At 40.5% G+C, this 19,584-nt stretch overlaps 1 protein-coding gene across 2 annotated transcripts in view; it reads right to left on the bottom strand.

Annotated features, from left to right (window-relative positions):
* The window catches only part of clmpb (CXADR like membrane protein b), a 67,163-nt gene that overhangs the window by 11,577 nt on the left and 36,002 nt on the right, over nucleotides 1-19,584 (bottom strand). For both annotated transcript variants that reach the window (XR_009714612.1, XM_061280326.1), the window contains exon 2: nucleotides 10,044-10,195. Coding sequence is in view for 1 of the 2 variants with exons in the window: in XM_061280326.1 (XP_061136310.1) it covers nucleotides 10,044-10,195 (152 nt within the window). In the remaining variant the exon portion in view is untranslated. The remainder of the gene's footprint in view (nucleotides 1-10,043; nucleotides 10,196-19,584) is intronic.

The following is a 19,584-nucleotide window of genomic DNA, read 5'->3' as shown; positions in this document are numbered from 1 at the left end:
TCTGTATCTCTCTCTATCTGCATCTCTATCTTCTGTATATCAGTCTGTGGTTCTGGCTATATACATGCTCGCAAACACAAACACAGCTGTCACAGTGGCCTATTACTCAGGGCGAGTGAGAGCCTGCAGATGGGACCCACTAAGTGGCGGTGCCACAGCGCATCACTGGCGACCAAACAGGTGCCACCTGCCGTGACCACAGGTGACGACTGTTACGTAGTGACGGCTTCTTCAATGATGACGGAGGCTCTAAAATCTTTTATGTACGTTTTCTGTTCTTTTTATTGTATAGAACGAAAAGGAAGACACGCTGTTCTCAGATAACAATAGACAAGTTGGAATGCAAACTATTTCCGCAAAAACACCTTCGAAATAAAACACTTCCGGTGTGTCAAAATAAAATCACATAAATTCCAATCCTGCAAATCAATAAATGTATGATGAGCAACTTAAAGTTACAACATCCTCCCGCCCGATGAACAAATGTTCATAAATTTGGGCTAATCTTTAACACACTTCTAAGGGATACAATAACTGAACAGGTCTTCTTAATAAACTGCCTGTTGAAGTGCGAACATTGCATGAACGTACAAGACCATCTCTGCCTGGAAAAACATCAACAATTCTTCCCATTTTCCAAATCTGTCTGGGTATCTTATCCTCTCCAATCAAAACCACATCTCCTACTTTAAGGGTTGTTGGGGTAGGAGTGTCCACCTTGTGAGCTGATCTTAAGTTCATCAAATAGTCTCTGCGCCAGCTGTTCCAAAAGCTGGTCAAAAGTCTCTGCCGATATTTCCACCTTTTACCGAGCTCCTCTCGATTGGCAGTACTCACATGGGCTGGTACAGAAACAGTCTTTGGTGGCAAGGAAGTCAGGCGTTTACCAACCAGGAAGTGTGAAGGAGTAAGTGGCTGGGGTTCGAAAGCATCACTATGTACATAGGACAGAGGCCTAGAATTCAACACTGCTTCAACCTCAGAAAGTACAGTTGTGAGCTCTTCAAAGTTCAGGGATGCTTTCCCTAGTACCCTCTTCAAGCAAGTTTTCGTAGATCTCACCAGCCTTTCCCAAAAGCCCCCCCACCAAGCAGCTCGCTCAGCTATGAACTTCCAAGTGATTCCTTTGTTTGCAAAGAAATCTCTGAGCTCTGACTCCTTCATAGTGTTCCATAACTCTTTCAAATCTTTGTCCGCTCTTTTGAATGTTTTAGCATTATCAGAATAAATGATCCTGCATAGCCCTCGTCTTGCTATGAATCGTTTTAAAGCTAATAGGAAATTTTCTGTGGTCTGATCCGAAACTAACTCTAAATGTACTGCTCTTGTTACTGCACATGTAAATAGTGCAGTGTATGCCTTTGCAGGCTGATGCCCTTTAATTTTTACATACAAAGGTCCTGCAAAATCTACACCAGTGACTTCAAAAGGAGGTGACTCAGTAACTCTGTCTCGCGGCAAAGGAGCAGTGATCTGTTGTGCTGCTGTAACCTTTAGTTTTCGGCAAATGCAACAGCCTGAAATGAGACGTTTAACCAGCTGCCTTCCTCTCAAAATCCAGTAATGTTCTCTTAGTTGAATCAATGTGTCTCGGACACCAGAATGCATCACTCTTTCATGGCATGATAGAACCAACAACTCTGAAAACTTGTGATTTGTTGGGAGTATCCAGGGATGCTGCTCTCTGAAACTAATATCCGAGTTCTGTAGTCTACCTCCAACACTAAGTAGACCGTTTTCATCTAGGAATGGTCTCAAGTCTCGGAGTTTAGATTCTCCCTTCACATTCTGTTTTAACCTTAGCTGGGATATTTCAGAGCTAAAACATCTCTCTTGTGTAACTTTTACCCAGTGGGTTTCAGCTGCAATTAGCTCTTCTGCAGTTAATGCTCCCTGAACCTTCTGACTGGACCTTAGGTTGGTAACAAATCGTTTTACCCATGCAGTGATTCTTAACACAGTTTTGAGCCTGCTGTACTTCTCTAAGTTTAACAAAGTTTCAGTCTGTTCAGCACTGGTGAGTTGGACAACAGCTTGATGCTTAGATTTCAGTTCAGTGTTCACCTCATTTACCACGTGGTCATTGTCAATGTCCTGGGTTGTGTCAGCTGCATGCAGTGAAGTGGGTCCACTCCACCACAGCTGGCTCTCAATGAGGCTCTTTGCATGCTGACCTCGTGTTGGCAAGTCAGCTGGATTCATTTTGCCAGCACAGTGGGACCACGACTCCGGGTTAGTGAGCTCTTGTATTTCAGTCACTCTGTTGGCGACAAACGGCTTCCATCGCTGAGCTGGGCTGCGGATCCAGTGAAGAGCGATCATTGAGTCAGTCTTCATGTTGAGCTGGTTCTTCTCCATGTTCAGCGGATTGAGAAGACTGTGTCCCAGTCTTGCTCCAATAAGTGCACCCATCAGCTCCAAACGAGGCAGTGTCATTTTCTTCAGTGGTGCAACTCGTGACTTAGAAGCCACAAAACTGGTAACAGTTTCTCCTTGTTTGTTTCGTCCATGTAGATATGCCACGGCACTGTAAGCCTTTTCACTTGCATCACAATAAACGTACAGCTTTACAGTGTGTGACTCTTGGTGTTTCTCAATATGGTACCACCTGGGAACAGCCAACAGGTGGAGAAGTGGTAGCTCTGAACACCACTGTTCCCATTTCTCAGTAAGATCATCCGGCAATGGTTCATCCCAACTGAGCCCTCTCTCCCACATTTCTTGAAAAAGGCACTTAACTCTGACAGTAAATGGAGTGAGAAACCCGATGGGGTCAAATATACGGGCTGATGTCTGTAGGACGCCTCTCTTTGGGTCTTGCCTGTTTTTCAAAATGTCCATTAGTCCTCTTTGATCAAAAACAAAATCATCCTTCTCAGGTCTCCAAACAAGACCTAGCACTTTGAGCACATTTCCACAGGACTCTGCATCTCCAGTGAACTCTGCTCCAGTCTCCTTCCACATAGCACTCAAATCAGGTGAGTTGGTGACCCATTTGCAAAGATTCATGCCTGCCTGAGAAAGAATGTCCTTTGCTGCAGTTGTCACATATAGAGCTTCCTGTACAGTGGGTGCGCTTGAAATAAAATCATCCACATACAGACAGTCACTGATTGTTTGTACTGCCTTTGATTGCTCTGCTTCAAACGCTTGGAGATGTTTTCTAATGGTGGCAGCAAGCAGGAATGGGCTGGGAGACACGCCAAAAACAACTCTGTTCATTCTCAGGATGCGAACTTCGTCTTTGCAGTCCTTGGTTGGAGGTCCGTGCATCCACAGGAACCTAACAGCATCCTTATCCTTTTCCGCAAGAGAAATCTGAAGAAAAGCCTTGGTTATGTCTGCAGTGAAGGCTATCTCATATAATCTGAACTTGATGAGCACATCCAGCAGGTTTGGGTTTAGGTTAGGCCCAGTGTGCAAACAGTCATTAAGAGAAGGGCTGTCTTTGTCATGTGAGGAAGCATCAAATACCACTCTAAGTTTTGTCGTGGACTTGTCCTCTCGCAAAACAGCGTGATGTGGCATGTAATATTTTACAGTCTCTTTGTTATCTACCTTCTCCTTGTCAACCTCTTCACAGATCCCTTGCTCTAGATAGTCTTGTATTACATTGTTGTACCTAGAATACAAGGTTGCATCCATTTTCAGTTTTCTCTTAAGACTCTCAAAGCGTCTCGTAGCTACCCTGAAGTTATCTGGAAGTCGGTCTTTGTCAGATCGCCACGGTAACTCAACCTGGTAGCGTCCATTGTCAAATGTTGTTGTCTGTTCAAAGTTTTGTCGGACATCTGTGTCCTCTGGGCTTTCTGCAGGTTTGTCTATAATGCCCAAGGACTCCACTTCCCAGAATGCATGCAACTGCTTTGAGATCTGGGTGTCTTCAGACAAACTAATGTGCATGCAAGTGGCATCTGTAACACTGGAGGTAGTCACTGGTCCCTGTAAAGCCCATCCAAAAATGCTTTCAACCGCCACCAGTTTATTTGTGACTCTTTGGACCTTACCAGTAACTGCTTGCCAGTAGTAGTCTGCTCCTATTAACACTTGCAACTCTTGGTCGTTTGCGCCCTCTAAAAGGAAGTCTGCAAGTTGCAATCCTCTTTTCTTTATTTCTTCTTGAATGGGCTCACTCGGAACCTTTATCACCGCAGTACACACCTGAGCAGTCTCTACAGCTTCAATCTCAAGTCTCCGTTCAGTGTTCCACATATTCTCTAGCCCAACCTTTACAACATTACGTTTCTCCGTTACTGGAGTAGTGGAACCGAAGACATGGAGGGTTAGTGTCTCTTGTCTTATAACTGGCAGTCCCAGAGCTCTGACGACACTTCTGTGAATGAAACTACGCTGACTGCCTCCATCTAACAGACAACGAGTTATCTTTCTCTCTTTTGGCCCTACAGTCCATGTTTTAACAGTCTGAAGCAGTACAGTATTTTGAGTATTTGTCTTGACCTTTACAGGACTTGCCACTGAAGACAACACAGCTTCTGTATTTTCATTACCTTTGGTAGTATCAATATCGGTCTTGGATTCAGTCTGCTCACACACTGACAAGTGGTGTTTACGGTTGCATAGGCTACACAAAACTTTCACTCTGCAGTATTTTGCGATGTGTTTTGGGCCTAAACAGACATAACACCGTCCAAGTTTTTTCAGCTTATCCTTACGTGCACTTACAGTATATTCAGGACAGTTCTCTGGCTTGTGTTCGCTACTGTCACAATACATGCAGGTCCGGGGCACGGTGTTGGCTGTATGCAAAGCGGTTGCTGACGGAATGCTCCACTTTCTGGGTTTGTCGGCGTAGGATGACTTGCCCACATGTTTGTGTTGTGGGCTAGAGTCTTTGGAGCTTTGGCCAGGTCTTGTCAGCTGAAGCGCCCGTTCTCTGCTTTGCACCTCATTTTGCAGAAACTGAATCAACTCTTGTACCTTCCAGTCGTTGGTGGAGTTTGGTTGGCGAGTGTAGGCAAGTGCAATGTCCTCTGGTACAAGCTGTAAAAGCACTGGACAAAGCAAGCAGCCGTAGGTGTCACTCTGCACTCCCAGAGACTCCAAGCTGCGTATCTGGATCTCACATTCATCATATAAATGTCTCAGAGCAGCAACATCAGAGGATTTTCTAACAGGTGTCAAGTTCAGTAATTTGGACATGTGGGCACTTATAACAATGTCCTTTCTCCCAAAACGGCTTTGGAGTAGCTCTATTGCAGCATCATAGTTAGCTTCTGTTATTGTGAGCCCTGCAATAGTTCTTGCAGCTGCTCCAGTCAGGTAGGATCTGAGATAGGTAAATTTCTCTGTCTTGCATAGTGCATCATTCTTGTGAATAGCTGTTTCATACTGTGACCAAAATTCCTGCCATTGGCTTATTTCACCATCGTACTTGTCTATCATGAGCTTCGGAAGTTTAACAGTCTGTCTGGAGTGTGACGCAAATGAGCCCGTGCTTACATCGCTAACACGCATCCTCGGGACATCTCTGATGTTCTCCTGCGACCCGATGAAGGAGGTGCCGCGGACTTTCCACGTGAGAACCCGGTCCATGTAATCCATCGTGTTTGCAATCTCAGTGTCCAGATCGTCTGTGGGCGTTTCATTTTCTATGCCCTTGTCCAAGTCCAGTAAACATTCCTCTTTCGATGATAAAACTGCCATTAGCTCACGCAGCTTGTTAGTATCTGGTATTTCCTTTCCCATCTCCTCTTCGAGACGGGTAAACAGCTTCGTTGTAGCGGCGCGGACAGTCGCTCGCTTCCTCTTCAATCGCTCCATTCCCTCCGTCATCACGGCTACTACTCTACAGAGCCGTTAGCTGTTCACTTCGTTCGACGCACAGGTTAATTTCTTACTTCCCGGGTTTCGGCACCAAAATGTTACGTAGTGACGGCTTCTTCAATGATGACGGAGGCTCTAAAATCTTTTATGTACGTTTTCTGTTCTTTTTATTGTATAGAACGAAAAGGAAGACACGCTGTTCTCAGATAACAATAGACAAGTTGGAATGCAAACTATTTCCGCAAAAACACCTTCGAAATAAAACACTTCCGGTGTGTCAAAATAAAATCACATAAATTCCAATCCTGCAAATCAATAAATGTATGATGAGCAACTTAAAGTTACAACAACGACTGGCTGCTTGCATGCACCAAATATGTAAAAAAACGCACACAATAAAAAAAAATCTGACCCTGAATGCAAATGAAAGATTACTGCACGTTCCAGCGTTCTACAGAAACAACATTTAGCCGACTACACAACTACCATTAAGCGTATACCTCTTGTTTATTATATGGCTTCTGCGCATTTACTGCTCACAGGCATCTGAAAATAATTCATTGTCTTTGTGCACAGATGTAAAGATGCATACTATAGAGAGTGAGAGTGCTAATCAAGGGAATTTGTACAAAATGGCTACAGGCTGTTGTTTTAAAGCTGTGATGACAAATTGCTGACGTGGAGGTTTATTTCCTTTGCAGGCGTTTGAAGGACACATTTACTGGGATTTTTTTTACATACAGAAACTTTTTTTTGTCATGAAATAATTAATGCTGCATTTCAAACTTGTTTGTGTCTAATGCAAAAAAAACCCCCCAAAAATCCTCAATATATTATAACAATATACTACAGACAGGAGGATTTTTGTAAATATGATTTAAGTTTTTCTTTTAATATTCTGCATGCTTTGACATAATATTCTGCATACTCTAATAGTACGTATATATAGGAAACTGTAGCACCCAGAGGAAACTTACGCAGGCACGGGATGAACATGCAAACCCCACACAGGAAGGCCGGATCCAGAATGAAATCCCGCGACTTTGAACTGTGATGCGGACCTGCTGACCAGTGCGTCATCGTACCGCCACACCTTATACTATATACATCTCAGAATGTAAATTATAATTTTAAGTTGAAATACATTTGATGACTGCTAGGTATTTTTATAAGTCAAATCATTTTTTTTTGGCCCTTTTGTAGGTTAAATCGCAGATTTTAAAATGTCAGTATTGTTATGTTGTTGTTTTAACTATGACAGCCAGCAGACACTTTTTTACGTACATTTGTACAAATTTCTCTTTACAAAATATTAATGTGTGCAGTGATTATCAGTATTCTTGAAAAAAAATAATTTCTTTTCCTATTGTCATTGTGGTTTTCAGTACTGCATTACATTATGGTAAGAACATTTATCAATATTATGTAGATACATGCAGTGCAAACTACAACCCTGACAACAAATTAAAATAGACTAATCCAGCTCTTGCATTTGCTGTTTGATTATGCAACTGTACCTAATAGATGAATGTGTTTTATTGATTGAAAGCCTGACCTTGAACTTGTGGTCTGCCCCCTTGGTGATCTGAGCAAATGGAACCTGCAAAATAACTAAAAGCGGCTAAATGTTGCAGAATGCACTTTCTCTCTCTGACAGTACAAAAGAATGATTTATTCATTCGGCTACAGGCACAGACTCTTCAACCTAATCAAATTTTCAGATGTTTGATTTTAATTAATGGTGCCTTCAATGTTATCTTCCCGTTAAATATTCATCGCAATGTGGCACCCCCCCCCCCCCCCCCCCCCCTCTCCGCCTTGAATCATTAAAGCTTCAGACAGACGCTTTAATTCGACGACTTGTTTCCTCCTTCCTGGCCTCTTCTTGCTCTTTTCTTTCTCGCTGTGTTGCACTTCCATGTGCTAACGCATCAGGACACAAACAAACGACTTCCTAATGGACTATAAATGTAAATATAAATATAAGTAAAAAAGAATTCAATTCGTCCATTCTACAGCCAGAGAGATTTTGCACACTAATGTGTTCATTTTGGGTTAACCCACAACTGCTCAAGTTCTCCAAGGTAAAACAAACCACTACGTCATTGTAGAAGCTTGAAAGACATAAGCCCCTAGGGTATTAATTATTTTTCTTTTACATTAGTTTTGAAAAAAAAACTTTTTTGGCAAGGTACAGTGGAAGACATTCCGTTTTGTCATGCTTGTTGACATCACAAGAAAACAATTATTCACAGTGCAGAGTGACAGTGAATTCATTTCTTCTACAGTCAAACTGTTGGCATTATTAAGATATACAAAAGTAAAAAAAAAGACGGGTGAAGTCAAACTACTCACCTTGAAGCCTGACAGACACAAAATGGACAGGCAACATCACCTAGTGGTGTTTGATACAAAGTGTAGCCTGCAAATTAGTTAGTATTATATATTATATATATTTACGTAAAAACCAGAACAGTACAATTAATTTGATCAATTCTACTATATGCTCATGTTGCATTGAGCAGTCACATACTTTGCTATGGTGCATTAAGTGCCATTTCAAATTCTCAGTTTACTCTTACTTTTTTGCCATCATCATTGCGTCAGCACAAAAAGTAAAGAAAGCAAACAAGCAGAAGAAGCAAAACACACCAGATTTCCAATTAGATAATGATGATACTTTGAGTTCAAAGTTTCTTTCTAAAAGTTAGTAATTCATTATTTTTAATAAGAAGTTAGGAAAATGAATGAAAAAATTATATATTTACTTGAAAAAATAGTTCCGTCTGAATACAATGATCAGTTAAATTTAAATCATTCTTATGGACTTGTAAACCTCAAGGTGGTCTACAAGTTTACTTTTGCCGTGACATTTTGGATATTCCAGGAATTCACACAAACCATCAATGCCCCAAGTAAATTCCGTTTAAAATGTTAGCGACATATCAAGATGCGTGCAAGAAGAATGATTCACTGTAAGAAGGAACACAGAATAAATAATGTCGATGATAGTACTGCCTAGAGACAGCGAGTGAATCCCAGCACATCCATTATGATTCCATTATGATATGTTCGTAGGAACTAACAAGGGTCACAATGTCACTTGCCTGAGAATTCAGCAACACGAGCACTGTTGATATTTGGCCCGAAGCATAAACAAAAGTGCTTCGAAATCCCACTAGAAATTAAATCAAGCTTGTTCTGAAGCCATTTATAGTCGACCTTCACGTAATATCTTTGTTGTCTCAATATGAATCTATAACGTTGTAATACTGTTATAATAATTCCATTTGCTGTTTTAGAGCTCTCTTTCTAGGTTCAGGACTGCAAATTGTTCCATACTTCTAAAAATATATTGCTTCTGCCTGTCGCAATATGTGTTTAAAGGCACTGAGTACTTCTACTGAGACCAGTCTTCTGCAAAACTAACAAAACAACACAATAACAGTAAAGACTGTTATTCGCATTTTCGGATTCATTTTGTAAAAAAGCAACAACCTATATTTAGCAGCCGTGTGATTTCTCCCAGCACAGAGAGATTTCTGCATCTATTATCTGCACCGCTTATATCCGCTATGGTTGCAGGTGTGCTGGAGCCTTTTCCATCTGATTGTGGGTGAGAGGTGGAGGGTGGGGGGGTGTACCCTGAACTGCTTGCCAGCCAAACACAGGGCACACATACACAAACAACCATTCACCCTCATACTCACACCTACGGACAATTTAGAATCTTCACTTATACTACCATGCATGAATGTGGAAGGAGACCGGATATCAATTATCTATAAACACAGTGATAATAAGTTGGTGGAGTACTGTACTCAATAATTTCTGGAGTGCTAAATTCTAAATGTTTAATTTCTTGTGCCAAAATATTTATAACAAGAATTCCAGTAAATAGAAACAATATCTGAATAAATAAATCCAAATCTGAAACAATGTATCAAATTGTCTATCATGTAATTTATGGTCATTTACAATAAAATTATATTAGCCCTATGAGTTTTTATGTTTTTATCTATCCAAACATTCTTTCTTGTGTCTGCAGAATCTGTCAAAGACACTCATCAAAGACATTTTACAGTGACAAGGACCATAAACTTATCGTCTGCCCTTTCACGACAGCTATTTTGAATTAAATGCCTGTCAAACCATTATTAATATGTCTAAGACTATTATCTTGAATCCATGTTTCATCATTAAAAAGTCTGTGATTGTTTTGAGAAAAGGAAAGGATAGTGAATACTCTGTGTTCTCACCACTTTCTGTTTGGAGTTTGGTTTTTGCAGGAGCCACTCAATGTCAATTGAGCCAGAAGATTGGAACTGGTGGTGGCAAGGTAAGGTGGCGTTGTCCCCGACTACCTTCTTCATCTCGGTCTGGGCGCCTCCTGACAGTGGACTGAGGAGAACTGGAGGCAGAGAAACAAAAACAAGCGACACATGTCAACTGAAAGACATGAGACAGAGCTTGCAAATTGGATAGAAACGTCTGCATTCGGAAGAAACTGTTACAGAAGACGGGGGTGAAACGTCAGATCGACATTTTTGTCAGGATATGTGGGAAAAGACTATTTGGCGCTGGTGCATGAGCATTAAAGCAACAGTAAAATATAATCTGATTTGTATTTCTCCAGCACTCTACTGAAGTGTCATCAACTTCAACATACATTTTTAAAACGTCAAAGACATGGTCTGAATATACCAAAACAAGCGAGCGAATAAAAGAGACTAGGCTACTCCATGCCTTCAAGGTTGTTAAAGTTGCATAAAAGGCTTCAGAATGACAAAACTCACTCTCACGTTCAATTAAATTTCATTGTAACTGTGAACTTGTGTACAACACAGTTGACAGAAAATATAACTTTTTTTTGTGTGACTACTGGCATTATATAAGTATATTCTTGGTTAAAATGAAAATAAAACAGAACATAAGAATATAAAAAATATATATAACTTTTTTTCCGAGTGACTACTGGCATTATTAGCATGTTTCAGAAATGTATATAAGTATATTCTTTGTTAAAATTAAAATATAACAGAACGTAAGGGGTCCCTTCAATTATCGGACTGATCAAATTAGATGCTGTTCCAATATATTTGTTTTTCTCGTCAACTACCAAAGCATGTAACCCTTCTTTAAATACATAAAATAACTTTTCCTTGTTGTTCCTAATGAAGTGGCCAATCCACCTGATTTTCAAAATTATTAATGCACTGTATTAACTGTGGATGTTCCACCAAAATGATAATTTTGACAGATCTTCGTTTTTAGGGAAATACCATCACATTACCACTTTGAACCCAAGTCCTAGATAAAGAAACTTTATTTTCTCATTTATTGCGAGCACTAACAAACCCCAGGCTACTCTGTGAAGTGCTCATGTTGTAGTAAAAAACATACGAAGCAATAAATATGTGTGTTTTTAATTAGTGACTCAGGGCACCGGCCAGACCGTGGTGTCACAAGTCTCTGTGGACGAGCAGCAATTCTAATTTACTAGCAAACACTGGACCGCATGCTGGACTAGCCAGAGGCATCACAGAAACGTGGAGGAAAATTGTGTTTGTGGATACAGAGGGTGTATCCCACGACTGATAAAGCGAACTCTCAACTCCTGGTCCAGAGACTGCTAATATAACGCAGAGCTCCAGCGGGCTCATACACTAAAATGCGACAAAGTATTTTGGGGTTTTCAACATTGAACTTAACTACCTGCTTTTAATTTAATTGCAGTGTGAGTCAACGGTTTGTGGGGCTTGTAGCGCTTAAAATAAATTTATCCACCCTAGCAGATGATCATCTAGTCTCAGGCTGTATGTGTTGTATATAAGTAGATCCTTCCTTCCATTAATCTGCTGATTAATGGCTCCTTCTGTTGGCAAATAATGAATAAGCATTTTGTAGCTTGATCATTTTGCTTTGTAGCCAGAATTCCTTACAAATAGCAATACAGTACAGAGCTATTAACTTTGTTTTGTCTACTATTTTTATGAAAAAATTGAGGAATTCACTAAACGTTTTCACCAAGCATTCCACCTTTTTCACCACAGTATGATTGGCTAGTGAACACGCTTCTTTTGCTGTGTTTGTTAGTAGTAGCGTGAAGCCTGCTTCAGCTTCATAGTGTGTCATGAACTCGTCAATAAATTTAACAAAGTATCGCGGCTATACTGTCGCCATTATCATTCCACCTCCTTTCCCCCTTAGTGGAAACCACACTTGTTATAAATGTGCTTGGTTTAAAACTGTCAAACGTTGTGGAGTGGTCTTAGAATGCATACACACCCAGTGGGCACCTGTCCACTCATTTCCATGTCCATCCTTACTTGAGCAGTCCCATAAGTGAGCTCTGGGCCAATGAAAATGTCAGCTCGGTGCTGCAAAGCCAAAGTGTCAGCGCTGACGCAGGGCACAAAGGAGAAGAGCAGCCGTCCATAAACAGCTTCTTCAAGCATGCACGTGCCATCATTTGCTTGCTTTCAGCAGTTCTTTGAGTTTCGTTGCATCTCTGTTTTTTTTTTCCTGTACAGTCACTGTCAATCCAGTCGAAAAGAGAAAAAAAACTTGACAGCTGAGACTGTTTTTGTCTCTCTTGAGAGGAACAGTTCCTGATGTCCTGCTGTTATTGGACCTTTAAATCACCAGTCAGCAGAAGAAGATGGGACATTCATTCCCTGTGTGGATGTCAATGACTTTTTGATGCAGTTTCTTTCTTCCTCTGGCTTTCGGTTTTCTATCGTTCTAAAAATATGGGTTTATGTGCATGCAAGTGTGTTGCACATTACAGTAGAGGTTAATGGTTGATGGTGGGGGTCTTAATGCTATGTCGACTGTCTTCCCTCGACTCCTCAGTCTTTAATCAGCCGAGCACATCAGAGACTCAATGCGGAATCCTGCAGTGTGCCAAAGGCCTGATAAGAACCCTCTGTGCCCCCTTTTCACCTCCCACTTACTTCTCAACGGCTCTGGGAATCTAGCAGTCTCCCAATAGATATGGCACGGTTGACCGGATAAAGTGGGCGTACGATAACATTTTCCAACATGACACAAATAACAGTTTTTCAAAAGACCTTCAAACAAGGAAAGTCAATGTCAGTTTCTTTATGGTGATGCAAAAATTACACAGCATTGAACCCACCAGCAAAATCTAATACAGCTCAATCACAGATCTGTATGAAAACGTTCGCTTTTCAAAAGTACTCACTTTAAACTGATTCCATGAATAAAATATCGACAAATATTTGGCTGTAGATGACCATAATAGATGCCACTGAGCATCTTCCAAATGTTTCACGTCTCATATGTTGTTTTTTTTTAAAATCATTGAGTCTAATTTCAATTTGCAAAAAAAATCTGCACCTTTTATTGAGAAGTGAATTTTGTCTTTAAGCTTTACTGGTTGATATGGCATTGAGGTCATTTTAAGTATTGTGCAATGTTATAAAAAATATAGTACAGATTCATCCACTCCTTCAAAATTGTTGATTAAAAAATGGTCAGGTAGCTTAGCTGTGTAATCAAAAGTTGGCAATCTAAAAAACAAGGACCCAAACGGTGTGAAAATATATCCTCCTTTATGCGCACAATGGAGGCAATGCATAACAGTGTGTCAGAAATGGAGCAGCACAATTCTTTTAGACAACAACTTTTTATACAGATTGGCTGTCGTTAAATTGTGGAGTGTGTTACTAAATATCAACTGAGTGTTGATGCTAAAAATATTTTTTGACAGAGAAAAATGACACTATTTGCCAGAGAGAGTTGGCAGACGAGTGAGAAGTGAGGGGGTTTGGTTGGTATATAATCACCACTCCCCAGTTTGCCAGTTATTTATGGTGGGGAGGGAGACTTTTGTGCTGCGGAATGACTGACGCCACACTGCCAAAATAAGCTCGCTCTGATGCGAGTTTGCGTTTGTGTCGGTCTCTTTCGAAGTGTACACAGCTGGGACAGTTGTACTGCTGGACCCCATCATTTGTGTCAACAATACTTGATGCTGAATTTCGTCATTGTAGCATCTTTGCACACACAGTATATGACAGTTTTCGATACAGCAGTCCCTCGGAAACCTACAAATAGTAGCAATCGGAAACAGACTCACTAGTGTTAATTTTCCACAAAGTCGAAAAATTATGTTATTTATATATTAGTTCGGAGCAAAATTAGTTTTATATAAATTGTTACATGTTATAGAAGGGTAAATATTTTTGTTGAGGAAAATTGCCATGGGGACAATACAATAAACATTATACACCCAAGCAAAAGTACAAAAATTGTTATTATTTTGTGGCTCATACAGCAACAGTAAATAATTTGATGATATAATGTGCTCCATTAGTCTCTAGTATGGTCTCTCTAACTTTGTCCCCAAAACATCTAACCATGGCTGTCCCTCTGATGAGCTCATTTCTAATCCTATCCAGCTCAGGCTTACGGTTTTCTTTAAAACAACTTTCAAATTTTCACAGTTTTACTGTCTCCAAATTGTAAAGTGTGACACTGCTTCTGTTCATTTTGATTTACTGTCACCAAAACAACCATAAAACTGAGATTAAACTTTAATGTGTATGCACTCATACTGATGACAGCAGCACAACAGATTATAAATGACAGGAAATTATACACCCTTTTTCCACTGGGCTTTTGTACTGTTAAGAAATTAGACAATGTTTATTCAAATGTAAAATGTTCACTTTCAATCCTCTTTATAGTCACTTCTGGAATATGTCTTTTAGCCATTACCAGTATAAATAAATGACATCCGATGATACATCTGCATGGAGTGACAATCGAGTCTCCAGATAGCAAAAAGGCTTGACTTAAACTGTAGGCCACATCACAGTGTGAAATGGAACAATCCATTACAAAGATACCATGAAGTAAGAGGCCAGCAGAGTACTTTAAATACAGTGTAAAAAGTGGATGTGTCCTCACAGAAAACAATTTGTTACTGCTGTGAATTGTAATAATGAAAATGAAATATTGAATTCCTCCTTGTTCTAATAACCCCACACAATTATGGAAAGATGCAGGTTCTATCAAATGCTGTCTAGTGTTTCTCTCCTCAAGCCACTTTATTATTCCAACTGGCACCACAATATATTTTCCGAAAATTTGTGATGTAGTTTGCCCATGATCCTGCTAATTCAACCCAACTCGACCAACTCACCACTATACAAACCAGCAAGAGAAAAAAATATTGTATAAAAGTCTAACAAAAAACCTTAAAGCGGATGTAATATAGTCAGAGTCATGTTTGTGAATTCACACGTCTTCTTCAGATTCCACAAGGACAAGTAAAAGGTCAAATAAATGGATCCGATATGTTGAGGTAGAGAGTTAAATGTCGAGAAGAGTTGTGACCTAGAGGTTCCACGTCCCAAACTACGTCTACTTTTCTCACTGTAGCTCAGATCTGCGCGGCCATTTGAATGGGAGATTAGGATTTCCCAACCAGATGAGTGGAAAGTAGCGAGTCACGACTAACAAAAGGAAAATCGGTTCTAAACACACGATTTGCAAAGAGCGACAGAGAGGGGGGACTGGACACAAAGGGTGGAAAAAGGGACCGACTTCTATGAATAGGCCCTAGGGGGAGTTGTGCTCCAGTAAATCTGCCTCACAGAGCCCAGCAATCTTATTATAGTGTGACCAGAGAGACAGACAGAATGACAGGGCAGGCCTGGATCTTTCACACTGCCTAAAGTCAAACTCCATATCCCCTCAGTCAGCAGCGAGTGGATACAACCCTCGCTGTCCACCAAAGCTCATGACCTCTGGTGCGCTCCTCCATTGAAGAAGATGAGTTACGGAGGACGGAAGGGGAGGAGGAGGATGGATGGTGCAATGTCTGACTTCCTGCAAACTTTCTCAAAGTCACAAGTGTGGAGAGAAAATTCCACCATGATAAAGGGAGGATTTGGACACAGGTTAGCAAATACACGGGGCGAGGGCGTCATGCATGACAACACTTACGGTGCTGAAGGCGTCAGAAGGACACTTTCTGCCTATCTGCGTAATGGAAACGTTGGAGTAAAACAGCGCCTTCACCACTGTACTCTGTGATTTAGAGTGCAGCTGTCACAGTCACATTTGCACAACTCAGTCACTGGTCCCTTCTCCTTCCAACAGAACCTTCATGCTTGTTAGCAGACAGGAGGTATTTGAGAAGGCTGCCTTCATCAAAAGTCTAGCGTGACCTAAATTAGGGATTCAAAGGGCAAACATTGGGTCCTATAAATACCGCTATTGTGGCTGCAAGTTACACCTTACATCCTCCTCTTCTTTCTCTCGCTGCTGTTATCTTCATGGGATTTCAGACAGCATTGCTTGAAAGGGAGAAAAGTCTTTAGATGTCTCAGCAGACACCAGGCTGCCTCCAGTTGTTTGCGCAGAGTGCAAAAACAACCCGTGTGCTCGTTCTGCAAGACTTCTTTTTCATCCCGGCTATGCTTCTTTTTTGAATTATAGCTTCTAAAAGGTTAAGTCACTTAAACATACTAGGTTACTGTGCACGGATATTTTGCATATGACCCACTACTTGTTGCTTCGTGGTACAACTTGTGAAATTGCTCCAACAAAAAGCAAGGTGTTTCCTTCACTGGACACTGACTCATAGAACTTGTTTGGTACTCTCTGTTGGCATCAAGGTTTTGCCGACAACATATAAAGCCACAAAAAAAGAATGCCTACGTCAAAATTGACGGTCTTATTATGGAACCTCTAAAGTTCCAAATCATGTCACTCTCTGGTCATTATGATTTATTTCTTGTCATATTAGGATTATGTGCTCCGTCTTACAAATTTCAGCATTTAGGACTAACTGGAGACGCTTTAAGAAGGACTGGCTGACTTCAAAATAAAGTGCATTACAGTAGTCTAGCTGAGATGTAACGAAGGCATGGACTAGTAGACTCAGAAGTCAAAATGGAATAGGTGAGCTCTCAAGATGGAGAAGTCAAGTGTAGTAAAGTAGTACCACTGAGGCTTCTCTCACTTAAAGGCGCAACATTCAATTTTCAAATCATACCTGCCTATGTGATGTGGAAGATGTGAAACAATTCTTCCAAGTGCATGGTTTTCTCCTCATATTAACCTTAGCCCAGACATTTCTGAGAGCTGTGACTAGAGAGGAAAAGAAGGAATGCAATTATTCTCAAGATAATGGCTTGAAGCGGGAAGAAAAGAGGTGCAGGTGAAAGGGAAAAGTTGTGAAGGACCATTGGGGAATGGGAAAAAAAGGAGGAGATGAAACACCGCAGATGCCTGAATAATGCAAGATGTTCACCCCGTGTTGCTCTTGCGCCTTCATTAGCAGCGCTTTCATGGCTGCAACAGTGCTGTAATATTGGGCGAGAGCGACGCATCCCGTCGTCGCATTCCCAAACTGGTTGGGAAATTAGTTCCGCGACAGCCATTTCTGTTGTATTCATCTTTTTTTTCCCCTATTTGCAAATTAGGAGAGTACAGGAATAAGATGGCGAGGGGAAGTTAATTACACCATTCCCCATGGGAGGGAAGGGCAGTAAAAGCTGCTTACAGGGACACATTGTATCAGCGCTGTATTTGCTGGCGCCTCCTACACTCTTGGGTGTTGCTGTCCAAAATGCTACAGCTGCTCCATAAATCTCCCGATTTTAGCTTTTTAGAACCAGAAAAACAATCGGGGACCACTTTATAAAAAAATGAATAAATAAATGATTGGGTTTAATTTTTGTGAATTTCAGAAACTTTTTATTAATAAAGTTATGAAGCACTTAATATTACAGTAAAACATCCAAAAGTAGAAATGTAGAGAGAAGAAAGCCACATTGGAAACAAATGAAAGTCAAATCACACTTATAAAAAAGCTGACGATGATTTTTTCAAGGTGTTCCATACATTTGTATTTTGCCAGTTTAGAACAACAATAGAATAGTACAGTTTTGCGAACCAGTTTGACATAAAATATATTAAGTTAAAACAACTGTTTGGGGCCAAGAGAGAAGAGAAGAAAAAGTTTAATATTAGGAGAAAAATGTGTTAACATATTACAAGCGTGTCATGAATTAAATTATGGAAAATATTTTGTCGAGAATAAATTGATTCCATTAATTCACAAAAGGGTATGCCTTTTTTTCCTTGACACATTTTTACTGTAATGGCTTTAATTGCAAAAAGTTCCAACTTGATTTTTTGTCACCTTACATCTTAATTCTCAACACTAAGCAACTTTAATCTACCTTTTCCGCAGTTTCATTCATCTGTTGTTTATCACAGCCATCATCATTATGTTTGGCGCTTTTTCTGGGATTCTACAATGTAATAGAAAACCTTAACCACAGGTCTTGTACTTACTTTATTTACATTACTTTACGATTTGCTTGGTCTGGCCACTGTGAACATTGTCTACTGACCACAAACATATTTTCAGTTTTCAATCTCAGATAGATGCATAAGATTAAACACCTCTGTTATCGCAAATCCAGCTGCCTCGCAAGGTTACAACAGTCATATATTTGAGTCATTTGTGCTTGGCTTGCAAAGAAATCTCCGGGAAACTAATCTAGCAACCTTTCACAGATTAAATTCAGCTTCAAAACGCCCCAATTGCCACACTTTACATCACGTTATTCTTGTCGTCGATGTGTCTGCGTGATTGGCGGGTTGTCAAATGGTCCGTTTTGCAGCAGATAACATGCCTCATTTTCATGACGTACGTAAGATAAGATGTTTTTGCATTCCTGCAGAAATCTGACAGTACGTCTGCATACTGTTTGTGATTCAATATGAGTCTGAGACGATGGAAAAGCATGGGATCTCCGGTAGGTCACATACTGAATACATCTTAATCCAGGACATATGAAGTTATGTAAATAGTTTAACATATTAAAGCCCAAAAAATCTGGCATGAGACTGTGAGGAAAAACATTCGGTTGGTTTCAAATCGGGAAATCTGAATTTTTTTACCTAAACATCCCCATATCCCATGAGGGGAACAATTTATAAGAAATTTTGGTTCCCCTTTGTCAACAGAACATTCCTAAAAATATTCAGCAAGGCTTCATCCCACTGCTCAACTCATTTCTCAGTCTGAGTGGCATGAAGCTATTTTTGTTGGCAAGATATTAAGAATAAGGAAAATATTGGTCATGTGGCTCACGAGTTATAGGAACAAAATCCACAGTGTGCAACTTTTAAACTCTGAGAAAAGTTACTCTTTGGGCGAATTAAATTATTGTGTTCAACCCTGCATGCCTGGCAGATGGTAAGAATGTGAGCAGTATTCATTAACGCACGCTAGAAGACAGCTTTGCCTGCTGCTGATCAGCTTAAATCTCTCCTGTTGGGCATCGATATATATGGTTTACATCAGCAAAACGCTGCTGGTGGGTGAGACAGATGGGGTAAGATCCGATATAAGCAGCCGTAATGCTCACAAGAGCGTATGCAAACAACCTTCTTCCTCAGGTAAAGTACAGAAGAGGAAACAACGCAGCTTCTCTAAACATCCCCCCCCCTCATTATTTATGTGTTCTAATCACAATTTGTGGCTGGCAAGCATGAGAGCAAAGCCCTCTCACGTTGTTGGCACACACCAAGACATGGGCACTGACCTCAGTGGATCAATACTTAATAAGCTTTTGTGCTGCCAAGTCCATTTTGCTGCAATCCGCAATTTCTTTTTTTTTTATGTCCATTAGGTTGAAAATAGAGCTGACTAGGTGTATGACCACAGGAAGTGGAAGGCAGTGTTTTCACCCACGTTCTCATCCATGATGGATGCTTCACAAAAGCGTGGGATTAATGAAAAATTGG

This window comes from Syngnathus typhle, linkage group LG6, assembly GCF_033458585.1.
Source record: "Syngnathus typhle isolate RoL2023-S1 ecotype Sweden linkage group LG6, RoL_Styp_1.0, whole genome shotgun sequence".
Lineage (NCBI taxonomy): Eukaryota > Metazoa > Chordata > Actinopteri > Syngnathiformes > Syngnathidae > Syngnathus > Syngnathus typhle.
The sequence above is the reverse complement of the archived record's forward strand: the minus strand, read 5'-3'. Positions and strand labels throughout refer to the sequence as shown.